The 22,060-nt window shown below is 41.9% G+C and overlaps 1 protein-coding gene across 2 annotated transcripts in view; it reads right to left on the bottom strand.

The window, feature by feature from the left end:
* Positions 1-472: 472 nt before the first annotated feature.
* The window catches only part of numbl (NUMB like endocytic adaptor protein), a 53,936-nt gene continuing 32,348 nt past the window's right edge, over positions 473-22,060 (bottom strand). For both annotated transcript variants that reach the window (XM_046389124.1, XM_046389123.1), the window contains exons 2-9: positions 16,375-16,525; positions 13,777-13,851; positions 12,194-12,268; positions 9,537-9,677; positions 7,669-7,876; positions 7,170-7,439; positions 4,362-4,541; positions 473-4,267 (exon numbers count right to left, since the gene is read on the bottom strand). In XM_046389124.1, coding sequence (XP_046245080.1) covers positions 3,114-4,267; positions 4,362-4,541; positions 7,170-7,439; positions 7,669-7,876; positions 9,537-9,677; positions 12,194-12,268; positions 13,777-13,851; positions 16,375-16,500 — 2,229 coding nt within the window. In that variant the 5' untranslated portion in view covers positions 16,501-16,525 and the 3' untranslated portion in view covers positions 473-3,113. The remainder of the gene's footprint in view (positions 4,268-4,361; positions 4,542-7,169; positions 7,440-7,668; positions 7,877-9,536; positions 9,678-12,193; positions 12,269-13,776; positions 13,852-16,374; positions 16,526-22,060) is intronic.

Below are 22,060 nucleotides of genomic sequence, written 5' to 3'. Positions count from 1 at the left end.
TCATGTAACATTGTCTGTGGGAAAAACAAATGAGACTTTTACTTCCGGAACAAGCAGCACCTTAAAATAGCACCTTCCACTTTGCATCACTATTGCGTTAGACCAGCTCATTTTCAAAGGTATCTACTGTGTTTTGGAGACAGTCAGCTGTTTAACCTGAATCCAGTTGATGGAAATGCTTCACGATTTTAAAGTTCAGATATATTGTACAGATTTAGAGACTTACTCAATGTCCAGATGGATGGAAACATGGAACAAAGATGGAAAACAAGCAAAGTCACAGCAATAACAAGAGACAGCAGATAGATTCTAGGGGGCAGAAATGTAAAGAAAATGAAGGTGGGCCTACAGGACACATGATGGCAATTAATTTAAAGAACTGACAAGTCAGAAGAGGAATGATGGAAAAGACAAAAAAAGTAGTTGCTTATCAAAACCTGAAAATCCACCACCTACAAGACATGAGCAGGAGTAATATTATATTACTTTATTTATCTTTTGTACAATGTAATTACAATACAAATATGTAGGTTTAAATACAAAAATTCTGTAAATAAAGATTAAAAATAAATTCCACTGGTTTGCTTTGTTACCATCACTAAACTATGGTTTTACAATCAAGTTTATGAGGTCATTTAGTTTGCTTTAACGCTGAACACAATTAACCTACATATATAATTTGGAGGGCGTGCAAATAAGAGTCAAGGGCTAAAATATGTTTTCAATGAAACAGAAGTTTCATGAATGAATCAGTCTTGTCTCGTAGAGAGAGGCGGGTCGAGAAATCCATTTGCATTTGTTTGGCGGTTAAGAAATATTGATTTGTCCAGAAACGAAGGACAAAACCCTGGGAGGACCCGAGATGGTATAAATTAGGCTGGTGGCACATAAATTTAAGTTCTCTAAGAAGGCAGCCTATCAAACAAGGTCACTGCCACAGGAAGAGACACAATAAGCTAAACAAACTGTGAGAAGTTAATGAGCAGGAAACCTAATCAGTGGCAGTCCATATCCACAGCAGCATCTCTGGTCAGATTAGAGTTTCTACAGAACATACAGAAATCAAAGGTTCGCGACACATCACATGGAAAAGCCCTTCTATACAGAACATTTCTACTTTGTAATGTTACATCCTCTTGAACAGACCTGAACTTTTATGAATCATGCCAGAAACTGCAAGTTAAAACACAGAAAGCTTTGTTGACATTACTGAAGTTTGAACTCTATAGGGAGTTGCATGTACTTAGGAAAAATCTTGTTTTTGAGACTGTAATTATACAACAAGCAATATTTTTAAAAAATGTGATCAAATGTGTTGTTTGGGAGGTTTTAGGAGATGAGGAACACAATGCTGAAATGGCTTGGCCTTGAGACAAAAAGGTGTAACAACAGCAGACAGTACTCACATTGTGGGCTACGTGATGAATATGTCTTTGTTCTCAATATATTCTTTTTTTTCATACCCCATTTTCCGCTCTTCAGACTTCCTCCACTTCATTTTTGAAAGATATAACTCCATTCTCTCCTTCGGTCTCTCACATTCAAGTAAGTCTTTCTTCTTTCCTCTAGCAATCTATTCTTTTCCTGTTCTATAATCTTTCTTCCTTAATCGGTCACTCAATTGACTTTAATTATTTTGCATCAGAAATAAATAATATTTTTCTCTCAGTTCTTTTATTTGCCATGCCTCAGTGCGTCTGCTCATGTTCCTCTTCTCTTTTCACCTCTAATCACCAGTCCCAAAATCTGATAAGAGTGAAGTACCACTGCAACTTAAACAGCAGTAATAAAGGAGATTACACAATTACTCAATATGTGATGAGACTATACCCTGTGTTTCAACACATTAAAGGATCTATGAATGTTGGAATGCAGTGCATCATTTTTTCAACCAGTTGCACAGTGTTGTAGAGTGTTTTTGTTTCCACTGAGTTGTTGAAGTTCCTTGGATTTGTCGTGAGAAGATGGAGTCCAGAGGACTGTTGTGCTGTATTGTCCAGAGTGTCTGTGTGCTGAATATCCTGAAGCGATATTTCATGTCCCAGTAACCCTTCAGCAAAAGAAATTACCTACAGAGCCAAAGTGAAGCCACAATGACTTAATTAACTTCCCCAGCAGTGGAGTGTATATATGTGAGGGCTATGGGGTGGAAGAAACATGCCACTATATACACTTACTGTCTCACATGTTGCACTAAACACAACTATACTGTCAGCCCTTGCTATTTGGTTCCTGTTACATGACTCAGTTTCTCTCTGCTGCTGCCCAGTCACACCAGTTACCTGTTTGCTACCTGTAGTTTCCCTCCTCTTTGCAGTTCAACAAATATAAATATAGGGGATGAAAATTCTCCTGAAAAGCTGCTTTAAAAATTTGATTTTTAAGTATATATAACTTGTTAAAATGAGAAAAAAGAAATACAATAAATAAAATAATTTTGGCCATACATCTCTACTATTAGTCATTAAGTCCTTTTTGAGTTGGTAGGGCCGGGTCTTACATCATTGGCTAGTCCTTTCAGGTATCCAAACCTTTGCTGTGCTTGGTTAAGATCAGCAACAGTCTGATCAGAAGTCAACAAATCACTTCTCTGCTTTTCTTCACAATTTGTAGCCATATCCACCAAGATATCCACCAGACAAAAAAACAAACATCTCATGGGTTTGGAATGGATCTGAGTGGAGTCCCCCTTTAAAGAAAGAAACCACTAAGCTGTGCCCCCGCACAATGTTCTCTGGGTGGCACACACAGTACATCTAGGGACTTGCTGCAGGTAAAGTAAAGCCAGAGTGGAGAAGTAAAGCAGGGACAAGAAATGGGTACTGGGTGGAGTGGAAGGATTCAGTTCATCAAGTCTAGTGAGCTAGAGACCTGATCCTCCAATGGCAGCCCAGCAATCTGCCAACTTGCTCCCAATCTCTCGTGGGAATTAAAAATAAAGAAATTAAGATCATTATAACATTGACTCCCTTGAGAGCTTTTAGCAAGTTGCTAGGCTGCCACAAGTCAGATGCTAGACTAACTTTAAGGACCAGCATGCTATAAGAGCAACGCTGGAATTAGCGCCCGGCCTTCTCCGTCCAGAGATACAGCTTTGGGTGGCCAACTCTGAGTTAAAGCTCAATCTCAAAAGTTTTTTGAAGATTGTTGGAAAATGGATTAGCTGCTGCAGCTGGTGCCTTATTCCCAGGCTGCTGAGGTGCTGGTTTGGCCTCCAGTGCTGCCCACTTGGCCTCAAAACGATCATCATCTTGGGCATCACTGGCTGCTGAAACTGTAAGCTGGCTGCCCTCTGGCGGCCAGCTGCTACTACTGCCACCATTACTGCCAGTGCTGGAGGTCCCATTCTGGAGGTCCATCATGATGCTGCTGTGCAGTGGGATCCCATTAATGGCTGTTGATACCGGTGGATTGGAAGAGAATGGTGGTGTGGTAAACCCTCCAGTGTGTCCGACCACACCAGGTGCTCCTGCGTGAGAATGGTGCTGCCCAACTGTTCCAAGGGCCCCCACTTTGGGTCCTCCCCCGGCTGAGCCCATGGCCCCACCCGCACCAGATGAGCCTGTAGCAGTGCAGAAGACATTAGCCACCATTTGCGATGGTGTGATGCCTACCACAGGCACGCTGGCGTTGGGATAGGTCATACTGCTGGCCAGGCCTGGCATGTAGGTCTGCATGGGCACAAATCCCGGTTGGACAGGCTGACTGGCAAACATTCCAACAGGGGCTGGAGTTGCATCGAAAGCCAAAGGGAAGGGCTGCATGGAGCTTGGAAGGGAGCCTGGAGGTCCAGGGAGGGAAGGTTGGATCATGGGGGCCCCTGACATGCTTGGACCAGACATAGTGGGAATAGACATTGAAGGCAAAGACATAGGGGGGCCTGACACTGGAGGGCCTGGTATTAGAGGAACGGATGATATTGACATGGGTGGGAGGGGCATCGGTGCCTGACTTGAGAGAGCAGAAGAGCCTGAGATGAGAGGTTTGGACATGGTTCCAAGGGGCATGGGAACAGAAGACACTTGTGCAGCTGAAATGGCTGCCTGACAGGACATCTGCTGACTTGACATGGAGGGTGGCCCAGGAATGGTGGGGATGGTGGGTCCTGGGGGTGGTGTCTGTTGAGCCTTGACAGCCTTCGAGACCTCTTCCAGCCATCTCTCAGCCTCGGAGGGTGTGCGCTTGTGTCCACTCTGGAACTGCATCGCTGCTGAAACTGGAGGAGGAGAGTGGAGTGAAGGCTCTGGCTGCACCCAGGAAGAAGTAGCTGGAGGAACAAATTAGAACTAGTGTCATAATTTCTTCAGCACTGTGCAATGATTAAAACAAAATCTAAATTACTTTACAGATCTGATGCTTACCCTGCATAGCTGCAGGTGGCGGAGGTAAAACGGGGGGCATAGTGCAAGCTGGAGGGCCATTTGCAGACAAAGAAGGGTTGGAGAAAAGCTCATCTGATGGCTTGGTGAAAGAGGTGTTGATCTGGCAACACAGGGCATTTATACTACTGTCACCCTCACCTGGCAGCCCCATGTCCATCTCTGGTACAAGCAAGGAAAGGACACACAGAGGGGAGGTGGGAAAAGAGGGAATGGTGATGAGAGAGATAATGTAAAGAGGAGGTTGAAAGGCAGAAGGGGATTGAGAAGAGGGACAAACAAACAAAAATATTTAAAAAATATTTATTCATTTGTGTAACAGACCCAGTTAACATCAAAAGCATGAAACTAGAGCAGATGATGATTTTGATGCTAGCTGCTATTGACCTAAAAAACATCAAAAACACAAGATTCTCAAGACAAACATGGCATTGTGCTAATCATTGACTTCTCATTAAAAATAAAAAGCTTCTTACTCAGTCTTCACAATGTTTATAGGGCAAGCAAACTATATGATCTACCCTATGTAGCATTATCTTCTATGTAGATTTCAGCCTGATAAGCCATTGCCTTGTCCTCACAGGGCGACTCAGAGAGAGGTGAATTTGGCTTAGCTTATCCGTGTTTTTAAACCAACTGTACCTGATCCGACTAGTAAGGGATTAGGCAGCATAATGTTCCTGTCTGACTTTGATTTGGAATACAGCTTTAAACTTCTCCTACACAGAGTGCAGATATAAATAGATATCATATCTAATTCTCTACTCCCTGTCCCCTGGTCCCTCCCATCGCAGCAAAGGCCTCAGAGACAGAGGAGTTTTGTTTCTTCCTCTATTCCCTCCTGCTCTTCTCCACTCCCTCATCCTTCCTGTTTCTGCTGTCCTCGTCCATGCTCTACATGCACAGTTGTCAAAAATACTTGACAAAGAGGAGTTGGATAATATTTTTGAAACTGTGTGCTGCACACGCAGGGGAATTAATGTATGGAAAACTGGTATTGAAAAGAAGTAGATACATGACAGATAGACACAGTGTTATCAATCAAGCATTTGTGTTGAGAATCTTCTAATACATGTATATCTCTCATCTAAGTGCATTTTTGTGACTATAGGCCTTGAATTATATTGGAGGGTGCAGAGAACACCGGAGGAATGTGTAAGGTCTCTCATCATAGATCCTTCTCTTTACCTACTCTTGTCAATGTCCTACAGAGTTCAGAAGCACTCTAAGCACTTCACATGTGCATCTGTATGTGTATGTGTGTTTCTCTCAGTGCACATTTTAGGGTTGCAGAGGGCTTGCTGGAGGCTAAGCAGGACAGCTGATTGACCACACAAATCAATACACACATTGTTCAGAGGAGTCACAAGGGAGAAAGGAGGCAGTGAAATTGGTTGTGTGTGTGTGAGAGAGAGAGAGAGAGAGAGAGGCAGAGCGCTGTTCATATAGGACTGAAGTTCACCACCACTGGATATATATACACTGACATGGGCAAATAAGACATGGAAATGAAAGGAGCGAATATGGGAAAGTGAGAGCCGGAGTAAGATGTTATGATGTATTCCAGTCAGAGAAGTCAACTCTCTTTTCTCTCCTAATGACTATATTCAGCCTTTCTGTTGAATGCTCTGATCCTGTGGCACCACACAGATTGGGTGTGTCTATGTATGTGTGTGTGTGTGTGTGTGTGTGTGTCTATACATCAACCTGTGAGGGGTATGTCAGTTATTATTAATTATCCTTAAAAAGCCAGGACCTTTCAGCGACATACAGTACACAGCTAAGCTAGCCGTCAGCACTGGCACTAGTAGCAATAACAGCATTTTATATAACTGCTTTTTATCTGGGCCTACATTCAATGGAAGGCAAGCACTGGGATTAAACTGAAGAATTACACCTGTGTGAAAACAAAACTATGAATGCATCTGAGATTTGCTGAAGATTTATTCTGTAATACCAAACTTAAGCCAAATGGAAAATGTAATAAAGCTCCAATCTCCAAATAACCATAATGCAGGAGAAAAACACAGTCCCCATGTTTAATATAATTTAGTGTGTAATGGCTGTTGCTGTTCCTTGACTTGACAGTGTAAATTAAGTGTGGATCAGTCACCTCTAAAAATAAGATCAATGTTAATAAAGTTACTTGATGCCATTGCCAAATATTATTCGTTTGCATCAGCATTAAATAAAATCATCCTCCAATATGTTTATATTGGAAGGTTATTTGATTGCAACTCATAAATATGCTCCTATTTAATTGTTTATTTTGTATTTTGTATCCAATATCTGACAAGAAAAAATATTCTTGTGGGATGTGGGCTGATTTTTGTGATGTCAGTCTGGCAAACTGTCTGAGAATCATAGAACCTGCTACTAAAAAAGCACTATGCTGTTGTGTTTGTTTCATCTTGAGTCTAAATTTTGCTCAGTTCTTTTTTTTAGCCTGAAATACACTTCATTCAAAAGAGCACCATTTGCTTTCACAAAAAAATGACATTCCTGCTCTCTGCAAAAATGAAAAAATAAATAAATCTTCTCTTACCCCCACTCCCACCTAAAAATTTTCACCTAGTCCCTAACCCCAGCTCATTTACATACTGTGATTCTGGTAACCAGTTAAACCCAATTAAGAGATGAGTGTTGCAAAGTTGTCAAAGCAGCAAAAGGTTTGGATCCCAGTGAACAGAAATTACGAAGGTCAGAAGGTCAGAAGGTCAGAAGGTCAGAAGGTGAGCAGGACCTTTCATCAGCATTTGTGGGTCTAACTTCAAGAACTTCTCAACTCACCAGGGTTTTTGGCCTCAAAGTCGGTCTTGCGTTGCAGTGTTGACGGCAGGTCATTGAGGCGGAGCGACAGCTGCCTCTTGAAGGGAGAATTCTTCTGACTGAGGGCTGGGAATCCCCGGAAAGAGCCTTGACGGACCAGCTGCTCGATGGGTGCGTGGCGGCGAGGGATGGCGTGAGGCCCACCAGGTTCTGGCCGTTCCATGGGGGATGCTGCACCCTCAGGAGGGGAAGCAGTGCCAGGTGGGAGGGCTGGGATTGTAGAAGGTTGGTCTGGAAGAGGAAGTGACTGCATGGTCATTTCTGTACAAGACCTATTACGGCCGTACATTACCTACTGACGGTCTACTGTAATGTGCCTTCTTGCTTTGACTCTCTTTGAATTAGCTCATTGTGTGCTTCACTTTTAACTTTTTAAGAAACCAACTTACATTGCCAAGTGTATCGGCAGTATTGAAAGACAAATCTGAGTATGTATACACATTCTGAAATATCCTCAAACCTTTCTTCTTGTCCGGCAGCTTGTCATCTCGCTCGCTGCTGCTGCCCTGCTGGCTGCAGGAAGAGTTGGCGCGGAAGGAGCCCTCACGCACAAATGAGGTGCGGCTGGCGTCAAAGGAAGCCGTCACGCCGCACTCCTTCTCCCTACGCTGCTTTCTCTCCAGACAGGCGGCAAAGGCACAGCCAACTGCATGGCTCAGTCTCTCTCCCTGGTGGAGCGAAAAACAGTGAATGTAAAACAAAGTTTGCACCATTAAATCATCAATTTCAGACCCACGTAAATCAGAAGAATTAGGGCTTGCTCACGTCAACAGATGTCATTGTCAAAAGTATTGAGAGTGTTTGATTTTTCTAAAAAGGTTTTCTTTTAACTATATGATTGTTATTCATGTCAACCTACAAATCAAATCCACAAGTTCACAGGAAATAGAGCCCTCACAATGAAGATCGGATTAGGGTATCAACCTCAGATCTTTTCTAACGTCAACATGAGTTCACACTCTGTGGCACTGAATGAAACTAATTCCAGCCTGCCTCTGGCAAGTAATTCCTAACTTTCCCATCACCTCTCGAACACCTCTCTGCCTTCCTCCCCTCTTTTTTCAACTCTTTTTATCGCCATAACTGCAATAGGAGAGACAGTTCAGATTAAGATGAGCAGACAGAGATATGGAGAGTGTGGTGGAAACAGAGACAGGCAGAGATGGACAGATAACTCAACAGGCTTCTGTCTAATCCCCTCTCCTAATCCTGCAGGTCTGTGCTGTGCTCACTTCTGTCCACATTAATAATCCAACTCACGGTCTAAGCCGATGAAACCACCAGGGTTTGAGGTTGGTACCACAATGCAATGTAACAGCACTGGTTCTGTTACAGTCGCCTTTACATTACAACCTGCTCATCCCAAGGTCAAAGAAGTCACAAGTCTATTATATGATCACTTGTTGTGTGTGTAAAACTCTGAAAAAAAACTGAAACTGCCAACAATTTCTCAAGCAGTCTTACATTATGTCCTGTTTTATCTAACTTAAAGTTGAGATGTGTACACTTCATAACCAGGAATTCACCTTAAGAATTATAAGAATAATGTTGTGATGTTTATTTTCTTGGTGTGTTATTACCTCTTTGCTCATCAGTTAATTCAAAACAAATGCACAATTTTCAAAACTCTAGAGGACAAGACAGTTGCTGAGTTTGAAGACGCAACTGAGCTGAGAGAGCGCAGATTCTAAGAGCAGCAAAACCTAATTCAAAACCACATTGACATTTATAGTGAATTAAATAACTAAAAATACAGCCTTCAAACAGAGCCCTACTCCATGTGTAAATAATGGCAGCAATTACAAAAGGGATCTAATATTGCTGTTTGGATTCAGTTTGAATCTGCTTTTAGTAGTCTTAAAAAACACCATCACCCAGTCTCTAGACTGTATAAACACTGAACATCGAGCTAAACAACAGCAGTTACTTCAGACATTTTTAGATGGCAGAGATTACAGCTAAACAGTTATATTACATTTACAGTTATATTACATTAGGCCACATGAGAGGGTTGATGAATATTTTGTTCGTGGACAAAAATCAGGTTAAGATATTATAGATGCCTACGCTGCCACGCTTGTCCAGTTTCATGGGAGCTGTAGACTTTTGTACGCTAACCAATTATCTGTGGGTTAACATTGCTAATTCATGAAGGTGTCAACTTCTACATGCTGTCTCGTCCCCTGGAATGTATTCTGTTTATTTCAGAAACAGAGATGAAAATAATTCTAGTGGAACAGGGGCTAGCCCGGACAAGATGACTGCACTTCACCTCCCTATACAGAAAAAATCCCTGAGGGGCAAATGAAAGGCTAATTGCCCCCTCACCGAGTCTTTGAGAGCCATGAAGCAGTGGCACATCCACCGTCTGGTAGTACCATCTCTGCAGATGTAAGAGAAGGCCTTGTCATAGTTACGATCTGGAGCGCAGAATGAAACCTTTTCTATGGTCTGGTCCACAATGAGGTCCTGAAAGCAAAGCACAGAAAAAGAGGCAGAGAGGTCAGAGAGAATCCAAGCTGATAGCGCACATGATGCAGTCAAGTGAACTGAACTGTTCCAGCAGGTAGATCATATCAAATTACATCTGACATGGTGACTTGTTTCTCAAACAGCAGCATAACATAGCCATGACAGACAGGAAACATAGCTTTAATACTGAGCATGCCAGCATGTGGACTTATCCAATACTCTGACACACTGCTTTCAACCTCTGTTAACCCCCTGAAACCCCTCTCACTCCAATCTATTTACACATCTGCCAGTGACAGAAAAGAAAGTGACTACAGACTAATGACACTGAGCCCCCTTTTCATCTCTGAGATGTTTCCACCACTTGCCCTTCCTTCTATGAAAGGGTTATTCAGGCTGTCTCTGTGTCTATAGTCACTGCAGAGGAAACTAAGAGGGGCCCTTCTCTTTCTCTGTGTACATTAAGGGGCCCCCAGCTCACCTCTTTGACTCACCAAAAACAGAAAGAGAAGGAAAACAAGAGGCGAGAGGGACAAGAAAGGGAAGAAAGAGAAAAAGAGAATGAGGGCACACAAACTCATCCACGCACTTCCTTCCTCTCCTCAAGTGTCGCTGAAAAGAAAGTGAGTAGAGGATGAGGAGCGACGAAGAGGGAGGATGAGGAGGAGAAAGAGGTGGAAGAATCACGGTCCATTCATTGTGAGCCAGTGAGTGAATAAAGGGGGTGCTGAGGTGAAAGGCTGAGCGGAGAGCAGCGTGTGTGTGTGTGTGTGTGTGCTAATATAAGGTGTATCTTTGATGACAAATGCAAGTGTGTGTGTTGGGAGGATGTTGACTCAGATCGTTTCCCCACATCACTGAAAGGAAGAATAAAGCGCAGCAGCATGCGACTCAGAGTGTCTCATCTTTGAAAAGAAGTCTCTGCCTTGAGCACAATAAACCTAATGCTTCTTTCTGCTGAAACTGCATTATGAAGCTCTTGCAGAGCAGCGTCTCGTTTGCACACGCGCATATAGACTGTACATTCTGTGGGACAGAGTTTGAATAATAGTTGTGTGGGCGTTAATAGGCATTCTTATGGCGTTATTAGGCATGCTTGCTGATTCATAGATGGCTGGAAAGCTGAACTGATGATAAAAGGTGATGAGGAGGCACTGAAAAAAAGGGAGGAGAAGACTGTAAAACATTGATGAGGTTTCTTGGATGTAACATATACCAACAAATTTCATGTGCCAAATTATACACAGGCTTGAGAGAAACAGGAAACGTCATGTAATGCACACGGGCTCTCTAAGAAGATGGGTACATTTTTTTAGAGCATTACAATTCTCTTCAAATGTTTCTCTACCAAATTTGATCCAGTGTGATATTTCCAAAATTTAGGAGAGCTGCGTGATTAAATAATTTTATCCCCATTCAAGTTAGCGAAGGATTAAATCAGAAGTTAGCCACTTGGCCAGCAGACATCTCTGGTGTTCATACTCTACAGGCCCCACAATGTGGAGGCCATGTGCCTGCCTCCACTCTTGTATCCAGATTTTCTTTAATGCATCCTTGGTGCAACAGTGTGTGATGCGTTTTTGCTGTTTTTACTGTTACTGCACAGCGGATTAAGATGTATCAGGCTTTGGCTATACTGATAATACTTGTTAGTGGAATGAATGCAATGTTGATTGTGGAATTTGTTGACAAAAAGAAAAATATCGTTATCTTGTCATATGCTTAGATGAAATACATCAATGAAGACAAAGTAGGAGGGGGACTGAAGTGGAGGGAGAGAGGAGGAGTGGAAATGGAGAACTGGGAGAGGTGAGGTCATGTGTGTGGCCTCTAAACACAAGAAGAGAAGAAAGCAAGAGAAAAAGAGGCTGCTCCATTGGGCTTCTCTCTCTCCTCTATTCTCTGCTGCGCTTTATGCTGCTCAGCTTTCAATAGAGCCACAGCAAGCTGCACTCGCCCTGTAGGAGGCCTCCTGAGCCACCAGACGCTCCTCAAGTGCATGTGTATGTGTCTGTGTTTACTTGATCTTCCCTCCCCCACTAAGCACCTTCAGCAAGAAACCATGAGCCACATATGCCAGCTCTGAAACACACACACACAGGCCCAAACTATCTTGGGAGCATCAAAGCACTAGAAGCAGGGTGTATCCTTCTTTTGTCAGCCTTAATGCAGCATCACCAAACTGGGACAGAATGACGATTTCGTTGGTGGTCTGACAATAGAAAATGTGTCTTAACCGAATGTGAAAATACAGAAGGAAGAAATGCTGGAAAGTTGGATGTGTGGCAGAGATGACAAGTCAAGAGAGGGCTTGAGGAGATATTTCTGCCTCCTTTTGACCTGCGGACTCATAGACAGAACACCTGTTTGTTGTGTACTGTACATGATTATAGGTGATATACTTCCCATATAATGTTGTTTGCTACCCACAGAGCAGCGAGAGTTGATAGAAAGGAAAGACAGGGAAGGAGGAACAAGGATACAGATAGATCTGCAAAAATGTGCTTGCTTACCTTAGTTTTGTCATCCACCACCCTGAGTCCATCAGCTGAAACCCATAAAACTGCCTTGACTGTCTTTTTCCCACTCTGGAAAGACATCAAAAGTAGTAGTGGAATGAATAATTTGTGTGTTAAGATGCAAGTTAAGATGTGACCAAATGTAAATGTGTTTCAATCGTTCAATCGCGCATGGTCAGGTCAGAAAGCTACTAGCATGTTTTTACTACTACTCATGGATATGGAAAGAGATCATGACATCCTTACAGCATGTGAGGTGGTGGGTTAAGAACAGAGAGGTGGGCCGCGGTTAAAACTGTGCCAGCTGGCACTAAGAATCATTTCTCCAGAGGAGGGCACCAGGCAGAGCTAATAACACACTCAGCATGGGCCAAGCTAAAAATACACAGGCTCAAAAAGCAGCAACGCCATGCATGTGTGGAAGTGTGTGTGTGTCTGTGTGTGCATGCATGCATGTGCATGTGCATGTGCACATGAATCTGCATACGTGTTTCTGTGTGTACGTGTGTAAGGGAACTGGGTCTGAAGCACTGCAGGAAATTTCTTTGAAACCCACAGCAAAGCGACAAGGAGCCTCAATTTTTTGCATAATCCCATTGAGAGGAAGTAAGCGAGGGAGTGAAAAGGTGAAAAAATTAAGAGTGATGGAAGGAAAAGAGTGAAGGACAGGAAAACTAAGTGGGGAAATGGAAAGTTAGCAAGAAGTAATTTTTGCATAAAGTTTTCAGTGTGAGAAAAAAAAGATGCTGATACAGAAATAGAGCTCATTGAGCCTGGAGAATCAATAAAGAGAAAAACAAATGAAAAGAAATTGTGGTGAAAAGAAAGGGAGGCAATGCATGAAACATTTCTTCTGCATGTATTAAACTGGCTGTGGTTCAGAGAACTCTGAGATTTACTGACAAAGTGGTTCCTGTCTGTTGTTACAGACAATCGGTTTGGGATGGAGTGTACACTGAATGCAGAATATGTGCTGTTCTGCTCTGTGAAGTTCTGTTGGGCAACCTGACTTTTATACAGTTAAGTTTAAATTGGTTAGATAAAAAAAAAAGGCAAAAGGGATGTGAAGACTGTAAATAAAGCGACACAGAGCTCTGTTGTCTCCACTGTGGTGTGTGTGTGGATGTCTGACACTGCCCAGTCTGTGTCACTCTGTTCACACGCTCCCTGTCCGAATCCAGCTTCCCAGGGGGGAAAACTGTGTGTGTTTCTATGTGTTTATGTTAGCCCAGATCTCATTTTCTGCTCTCTTGGGCGTAGTGGGATCAGGCAGATAGAAAGACTGATGAGCAGACAAACTGACAGAAGGAATAAGAGTCATAGCATAACAAGAGGGGAGAGGTAACTACGTATTGAACATGTGTGTGTGTGTGTGTGTGTGTGTCTCTATGTCTGTGTGCTCTCGTGGTCGATACTGGTGCATGAGCTGTTCAACTGGGTCTTGATGAGCTCCAAGTCTGTAGATCCTTGGAGGCAGTATTTGTAACCACCTCTATAGAACAAAGTGAATCTCCAGTGCTGCAGCAGGGAAGGTGTGTGCGTGAGTGTGTGTGTGTGTGTGCGTGTAAAATACTTACAACTTTGAGCTTTTTCACTGCCTCCTCACAGACATGCATCCCTCTTGACTCCTCCACCTCAACCAACCCCAGATACTGCAGGAAAAGAAAGCAAAAATATTAATAACCAAAACCAGATCAGACCAAATCAGATCTTTATTGTAATAAGTAAGTTCAGTAAGTTTCATTTTACTGCATTTTCATGTTTTAGTAATACTCTCAAATCTCAACTTCATGCCAATAAACTGAACTGAACTGAAAACTATGCCAAAAGAAAATGAAGAGACAAAGTAGCATAAAAGCAGGCACAGTCTTATTAATCCCCATCAGTATTTCTATAACTGACAGGCAAGTAGCTAATAAGCACCCATGCTGGATTTACAGCCACATGTTGCTGTTGATAATAAGGACAGGAGAGAGAGAGAGAGAGAGAGAGAGAGGAGTTAAATAATTTATAGTCTCGCATCCCCTTTTGTTCTCTCTCCAGTGTTCTGCTCTATGGCATACGGCGAGCCCATAGGGACACAATTAAAGCTCCCCCTCTGACTCTGCTCTAGTCAGAAGCCATGTTGCAAGGAAAAGAAAGACAGGTTTTTAGAGTTTTATGTCACAAGTTCTGAGTTAGGGAGTACCGGTCCCTGAACCAAAATATCTAAACAATAACCTGCACAGACTGCAAAAGTAATGAAAAATTTACTGAGAAAGAAACCTTTCAGCTCAGAGGGCATAATTAGCTATTAGCATCCAGAGATCTGGTCAGAGCCGTGGATTATAAGAAGGTGGTGAACGGCTTTGTGCAGGAACTGGCAAACAGCTCACACTGTTTAATGTGAGTTGGTGACTGTTTAATGAACGTACCATATTGTCTGGCATATGTTGATGGTAAACAGCAGTATTTTTAATGATGCTCTAGTTACTTTTCTCTGCTTTTACAGCAGGCAAAGAGCAGGAACAGAGCAGTGTGACATTTTACCTGTTGATGGTTTCTCACTACCTGTGAGAGCTAAGTTGGTTTAGTTTATGATTTTTATTACCAATGCTGTGCTGTTTCTCTCTTTCAGCTTCAAGTGTCACATTAGCTACCTAGTGCTGACAGACGTCTAATACCACGCAGCATCCATACTGCTTTCAACATCGTGGAAATAAAGGTGGTGGATGAGGTGAGGCTGTATAGGGAGGAAAAAATCAAGTAACCCAACCCATCAATCAACTAACTAATGATCTACTTAGGACACATACACACACATATTTTTTACTTGGGATACTTTCCAACAGACTGTTTTTGTCCCAAAATCTCTGATCTTCTAAAAGTCAATTTTTCTGTCAGTATTGAGCTCGGGAGCACTGTTTTCGTTCCTCTGGTGCAGTTCAGCAGTCTTTGAAGAGGCATTAATAGTGCATGACTCGTGAAAAGGGAGAGAAGGCAGAGATGTGAGAAAGAAGTGATGAAGAGGGAGACAAAAAGAAAAGTAAAGCTCCGATAAAGAGGCTGAGAGGTTTTTTTAGTGCTACCGTCCCTCGTTCCAAACCTCCAAACTCCACTTTAGTGCCCATCTCATTGCAAACTCTATGGAGCATTAGCCTAAGCATCAGGACCATTTTTCGTTAGAAATATATTTTGCTTTTGCTTCTGGATGCTCCATTAAGTCTACAGCCTTTCTCTCTCATTGCCTCTCTTATCCAGTGTTATATCTCTCTCACTCTCTCATTTCATATCTCACAAAGCCTCTCCATCCCCTTGTGTGTACCCTCATCCCTCACCCTGCCATTTCCTGTCGTCTCCTTTATCTATAACTACTCCTTCGATGTAATTCCTCTCTTTCTGTCCTTCGTATCTCACTGTCATTGTCTCTCCAGCTCTTCCACAAATGACTTTGACTCTCAGCGATAGGTGTAAAGCACACACACAGACTGACACTGGTTATCAGTAAATTGGGCAATCAATAAAACCTTGTCTTGCATATGAAGCACTCAGCTGAGAGCTAAGAGTCTGTGCTTTAATTATCACACAGTGTCTGTAAATATAAACTGTTCTTCAGTCTCATTTTTATATATAGATATATATGTATATATATGTATAGGTGTGTGTGTGTGTGAGCAAAAACTCAGCCATTCTTATCTGATACAGTCTTCTTTTTTTACTTTTGGACAGAAACGATGCTAGCTGGCTCCCTTGTTTCTATTCTTTGTGCTAAGCTAAACTGATCATCTCACTAATCACTAATCACCTCCAGCTTCATCGTCAGTCTTTGTTCCTCTGTGATGTTTAAATGAGAATCCAGTGTACCTGTTATTATTGAGTGTTCTCATGCAGGACACACTGACATGAGCTGTGATAAATGAGAAAACTGTTTCATTTGCCCTTTTGTTCAGCTTTCTGATTTATTTAGTTGAGGATCATGTTGCACAGAGTAAAGTTACTCCACCTAAAATGGTAACAGAATGTTATTTTATTCCTCCTTTTTCATACTGACAAATCTTAATGATGGAAAATTATAGCGCTTACTATAATTATGACATATGTTGTGAGCTTACAGGAAAATATTTCCTCTGGGGTAAAAACAAGTTAAAATATGACATCATACTGATCGACACCAGTACTGTAGGCCAGATACTCACCCGAACAGGGAAGTTACATTTGCCCTTTCGTACAGCCTCCTCGTCAGCCTGCCATTGATGCGGTCTGCTGGCCTCTGGCACATAGGTGGGCTTCTTCCTCCTCAGGCTCTGCCGAAGCTTATTCATCTCCGGGGTCACGTGCTCCCTGGTACTGTGGACAGAGACAGCGATGTTGGTTCAGTTGTGGTCCAGGTTAGATATGCAATCTGCTTTAGAGATTTTAAACACTGGCAAACTGGTTCGCTGACACACATCAAAAACTAACAACATAAGAAGCCTTCATTTGCTCTCAGTTTAACAAAAGGCTCATCAAAAGTTAATTTAATGCAAAAGTGCTAAATTATATTTTTAAGAAATGCCACTTGAGAGCTTTGTAAAGAAACTGTAGTATTTCATACAGGATTATGACTGAAGAGGGATGGATTTCATTGATTAGCTCAATAGCTCATTATACAGTAATCATCCCCAACAAGACAGTCACTACATAAGCGTCACCAGCACATCTTGACATGATGCTCCATTGATTCTCCATTCATATGCAGGCTGTACAATTCATACAGGTAGAGCGTTAATGCTAATGAACGCAAAGCATGCAGGACAGAAACATCAAGAGTGCTGACTGAATACTGATCACCACACACACACACGCACGCACGCACACACACACACACACACACGTGCATACAATCCAACCTGTCTCTGAACACACACAATACAGTCTCAGCTTCTTAATTAGACCATTCAGCTCGCTGGTCTGTTTAGCGATGCTAATTTCCCAGCATAATGAAACATGACGCCATCAAAACATGACCTGCTTAAAAATGATAATTACTGTTTTCATTCCTCCACAATCACATTCCCCCGCAGCAGAAGATCTGGAGTACAATGAAAAAAAAACATCTCCTTGTGTGCATCCTCTGTCTTTATCGAGACTGAATTAACTGCCTCGCCAGCTCCCCAATGTTTAAATTTGACTTGACTGCCCCTCTTACTCCTGTTTTTCCTGAGTCCACTACATCCAAAATAGTCTTTGTTTGTGTGCACGTGTGTGTCTCTCTCTCTTTCTCTCTGCTATTTACTTCTGAAGCATTTCCCTGACACTCTGGTCTGATAAGAGACGCAGCAAAGGACAAATAAATAATGGAAATGTGGAGAGATATAATATATGTTTATCTTTGTCCCTCTCTAATTTGTCCGTATCTCTCAGGTTAATCTGAGTAAAGACCTGTGTTATCTTCTTACCGTCTGGTTGTTGCATGATTCGCCATTCTGGCTATAACTACAGGGCGTGAAAGCACACCAATATTACACTGAAGATATATAATGTCCATATGTAAGCAGAGATCTGTATACTGAAGGGAGGAAATCTTCTCTGTATGCCGTTCAGAGTTTACATGCAAATATATACACTCACATACACATCACTTCTCATAATCACAGCTCAGTTAGTGGTAATAGATGCCAAAGGCTGATGTGCCGGAAGCATCTGCAATTAGACATCCTTGTGTGTATGTCTCTCACATACACACTCAGACATGAATGTAATGTAGTGTGTATTCAAATGTAATAGCTCGAGTGTCTTTACTCATTTCTGACATGCGAGGCATGCGTCCACTGCCAAGCACAGACGTACACACACACACAAGCTTCTCTGCAGCTCAACGCACACACGTTGAGGCTTGTGCCAGTTATTTCTGGGAAAAACGCCAAATGACTGGCACCTGGCTGGTACCAGCCCTGCTGCAGCAGGTGTGAACGGGTGTGTGTGATGGGATAAAAGCTGTACCCATACCCCACAAGGGAGGTGGAGGGGGGAGTTATCGGAGACCGGGTGGGGGAAAGGAGGTGCTGGTTAGGGAATATGGAATGCTCTGTGACTGCCCTCATATGGTTTGGGACAGCGAGAGCGGAGGAGGAGGTGGAGGAGGAAGAGGGGGAGTGAGCAAATAGGACTGGCATCTGGTGCCAAGTCACAGAAATGAAATGATGTGGGCTGAGGGTACTGGAACAAGTGAAAAATGACTGGAAGAAGTGGAGGAATGAAGATGTAAGGTGAGAAATTTAGTGCTGCAACACACAATTATCCTGCTTATCATCTGTCAAACATCCAGATGTAATAAAAGGGAAATGTGTGTGGGAGATGGCTGGTTTGACAGCAAAACTATCAAAAGGATGAGGACAAAAGAGACTAAAAAACAAACAAACATCTTTATTAATACAACTGAATTACCTGAATTGTGTTTATCCATTTTGGAGCGCAAACATTCATATTGTCACAAGAAAGATAACGTGTTTATCTGTATTCTAGGTTATGTAATAAAATTTATAAAATAGAAAAGACCAGCATTTTTCATTGCATTATCTTGTAAAGTGACAAGAGAGGTTGAGCACATAAATGTGTCTGATAAAATGTAGAATTTAAATGCTAGAAATGTCAAGCTTAATATATTATGCTCTTTGACCATAAGATAATATTTACAAGATGCCTGTTTCTAATTAAACAATTATGCTAATGACTTCATGAACTGTGTCAGGCTCTATTAGCAACTTTTATTTGCAACTCCAATGGTAATGTGAAAGTTTCCAAAAATACTGAAATATGTTATATTATGTAAATATGTAAGGAAATGAGGTGAGAAAATCACTATTGTGACAAGCCCAATTACCCTGTTCAACATCTGTCAGTCATCCCATTTTAGCAAAATAGAAATATAAGGGGAATAAGTGGTTAGAAGGAGAAAAGCCAGATGATGACAGAAAAAGACAGACGTACCAATAAGAATATGAGAAAATCTTTGAAAGGTAAGCCGAGCAAAGTATTGATTATCAAATATCTGGAAAAATATGTGAGATGACACAAAAAATTACATTTTGGGAAAAAATATTATTTATCTTCTTGCCTGACAGTTAAATTATATTTCCAATAAAGCATCAAATCTTCTTAATGTATTTCTTATAAACTAACGTTTTGGTGCAGAGTTAGCTGTTTCCAGTCTTTATGCTAAGCTAAGCTAATCTGCTGCTGGCTGTGGCTTCATATTTACCAGATATGAAGAAGATATGAGAATGGCGTCAATCTGCTTATCTAACTTTGCCAGAAAGCAAATAAATTTTTTTTAATTAACATACAAACTTGTTGGAAAAAGAAAGAAATGTATTTATTAAATTGATTTACTTACTAACTTAAAATATATTCAGATGTAAATGCGAAGGATGTCTGTGGAAGGTGTTTTAAACATAAACTTCATGTATGTATCATGATGGGAGGACATGAGAGAAAGGCCTCAGCCAGACTGCAGTGAAAGCACAAGTAAATACAAGTAGACAGTCTCCCCTTGCTGAGAAGCACAGTGAGAAATGAACAGAAAACTGCTAGTAAACACCCTTTGATGGAGAGACACATTAGGGTGGAGACATTACCCAGCATGCAACATGTAAAGGCCTCGCATAGCTGTGACCTCACTCGCGCAACAAGAACCATCTGCGCAGACAGAGGGGGTGGGCCGCCGACAGGCTAGGATGGAAAACATCTAAATAAATCTATAAATCAATGACACAAATGAAGTCCCGCTCTCGTCATAAACCCACGCAAAACTCTTCAGCACTTCAGCGCAGACTGCACAAAACAAGAGGCCTGGTGCCAAAAAACACATAGTTGTTCTCTATCCAGTGTTTGAGTTAGCAGCCATCTGGAATGTATTGTTGCAGAGGAGATGGCAGGAGAGACTTACGATCATATGATGTGACGTCGTAGACTTTTAAGTTTGTTCACCCGAGCTGACCTCCCGTCATCTCCGCTTCCTTCCCCGGTTCCTCCCTATACGTCTTCTTCTCTGGCGTTCACCCTTATGCTTTGTTCTTGTTTAAAAGATGCAATGGCGGATGTAGAAATGGGCCTGAAGCTAAACGTCTGCAGCTATGCGACCGTGAGGAAATGGGTTTAACAGGGATGACTTTAGCAAGAAGAGCTCGCCTACGCGTACAGATTAATAAAATGTGGGGGGAAAATTTTAGCTCCAGCTTGCTAAGTTGGTATTTGAACTGCTAGTAGGTGGGAACAATTGTGGGTGTGTGCTTTTATTTTAACATCACTTTATTAGCTAAATGTTATGAAGTTAATTCTTACAGTATGTGCGTGTAGGTCACCTCTCTATTCCCTTCAAATTACCTATGTTAAGACTGCATGAAATCATGTGTGTCCAGCTGTGTTACGTGCTTGCCAGATGTGTCTGATTGATATCTTTGGCACTCTCCCTCTCTTTCACACACACTCATGTGCACACATGCACACAGTGTTCTTCCCTGATCCAGATGTTCTGTGTTCAACAGAGGCTCAGGGATTTTGGCAAAGCAGGATGCACTCCTCCCTCACACTTCTTCTCAACCACATGCTCACAAAACACACCTCATACAAGGACCGTGATGGAGGAGGAGGAGTGATGCTGCACGCACGCACTCGCACACACACACACACACACAGTCACACTGACACGTACCACAAACACACACACACTGAGTCATTGCCACCTTGCATTACTGTAAGCCATGTGTCTGTGAAGCTCCGCAGAAACAAGGAGGGGGCAGCGGGAGGTGGAACAAGTATGTAAGTGTGTGTGTGTGTGTGTGTCTGTGTGTGGCCACAGGGGATTGTCTTATTGGCTTAGTCATCACTGAGCTGACCACTTTACATGGACACGGTGTACCTCACTCCGTTTCCTTCTTTCTGTTTAGTCGAATTCAAGTTGTGGCTTAATTGGCAGCACAGCTGAGAAGCTGGTGTGTTTTGCCAAAGCGTCCAGTGTGACTCAGAATAAATTTAATGTCATAGTGGAAGAAACAGCATCTGATCTATGATCAGTCTTACTAAAAGTGATTACTGTACAGTAACATAGTGTACAGAAGGCTCTATGTTTTGCTTGTTTATTTAAATCATTTTAAACAACCATTTGACAAGCAGAATCACTGAATTAGTTCTCCATTTTACCAGGACATGGGTAAAATGTTCAGGACATTGAACCCTCTTTAACATGTTAAAACATTGGTTATTGTCTCTGTCTTGGTGACTCACACTGTCATGTCTCAAACTCTGTGGCCGTGAAACTGAATTTACTTTCTTCACTCAATGATCACATCAAAGTTCTTTCTTGCAGTGGCATTTTTTTAGTTTTTATATGCCTCATCAGTACCACAAATATAAAGCCTGGTGTTATAAGACCCTCATGTTAGATGGCTCAACACAGCCCACTGAAAAAATCTTGTTAATATTTGGGATAATGTAAGTAGACAACTCTAGAAAATATTTAACAAAGGTCTAGTTGTTTTTATATATTTTAAAGCAGAAATATGTCATATTATATCTTTAAGTGGCCTAAAGGTTAAGGCTCAATCACTGCAATGTGTTCGATTCGCAACGGGCCAGGGCCTTTTGTTACATGTAATTGCCCATCTTGCCAATCTTTCGCCTTGAACCTATAAAAATCCCTTTGGTCTAGCTGGGCCATGTGAGCACCTACCTTTTCAAGTATTATCAACTCATTTACATTTGCAACCATGGACTTGATGATGAAGTAGAAAGTTAAAAAAAAAAACAAAAAAAAAAAAAAAAAAACACTGACCTGTAGAATCACCATCATGTATAACTGTATTATCAGAAAGGACACATACCAGTCAAAGCCAGTCTTAGTTT

This window comes from Scatophagus argus, chromosome 5 (genome assembly GCF_020382885.2).
Source record: "Scatophagus argus isolate fScaArg1 chromosome 5, fScaArg1.pri, whole genome shotgun sequence".
NCBI lineage: Eukaryota > Metazoa > Chordata > Actinopteri > Scatophagidae > Scatophagus > Scatophagus argus.
This window is presented reverse-complemented; position numbering and strand designations above follow the sequence as displayed.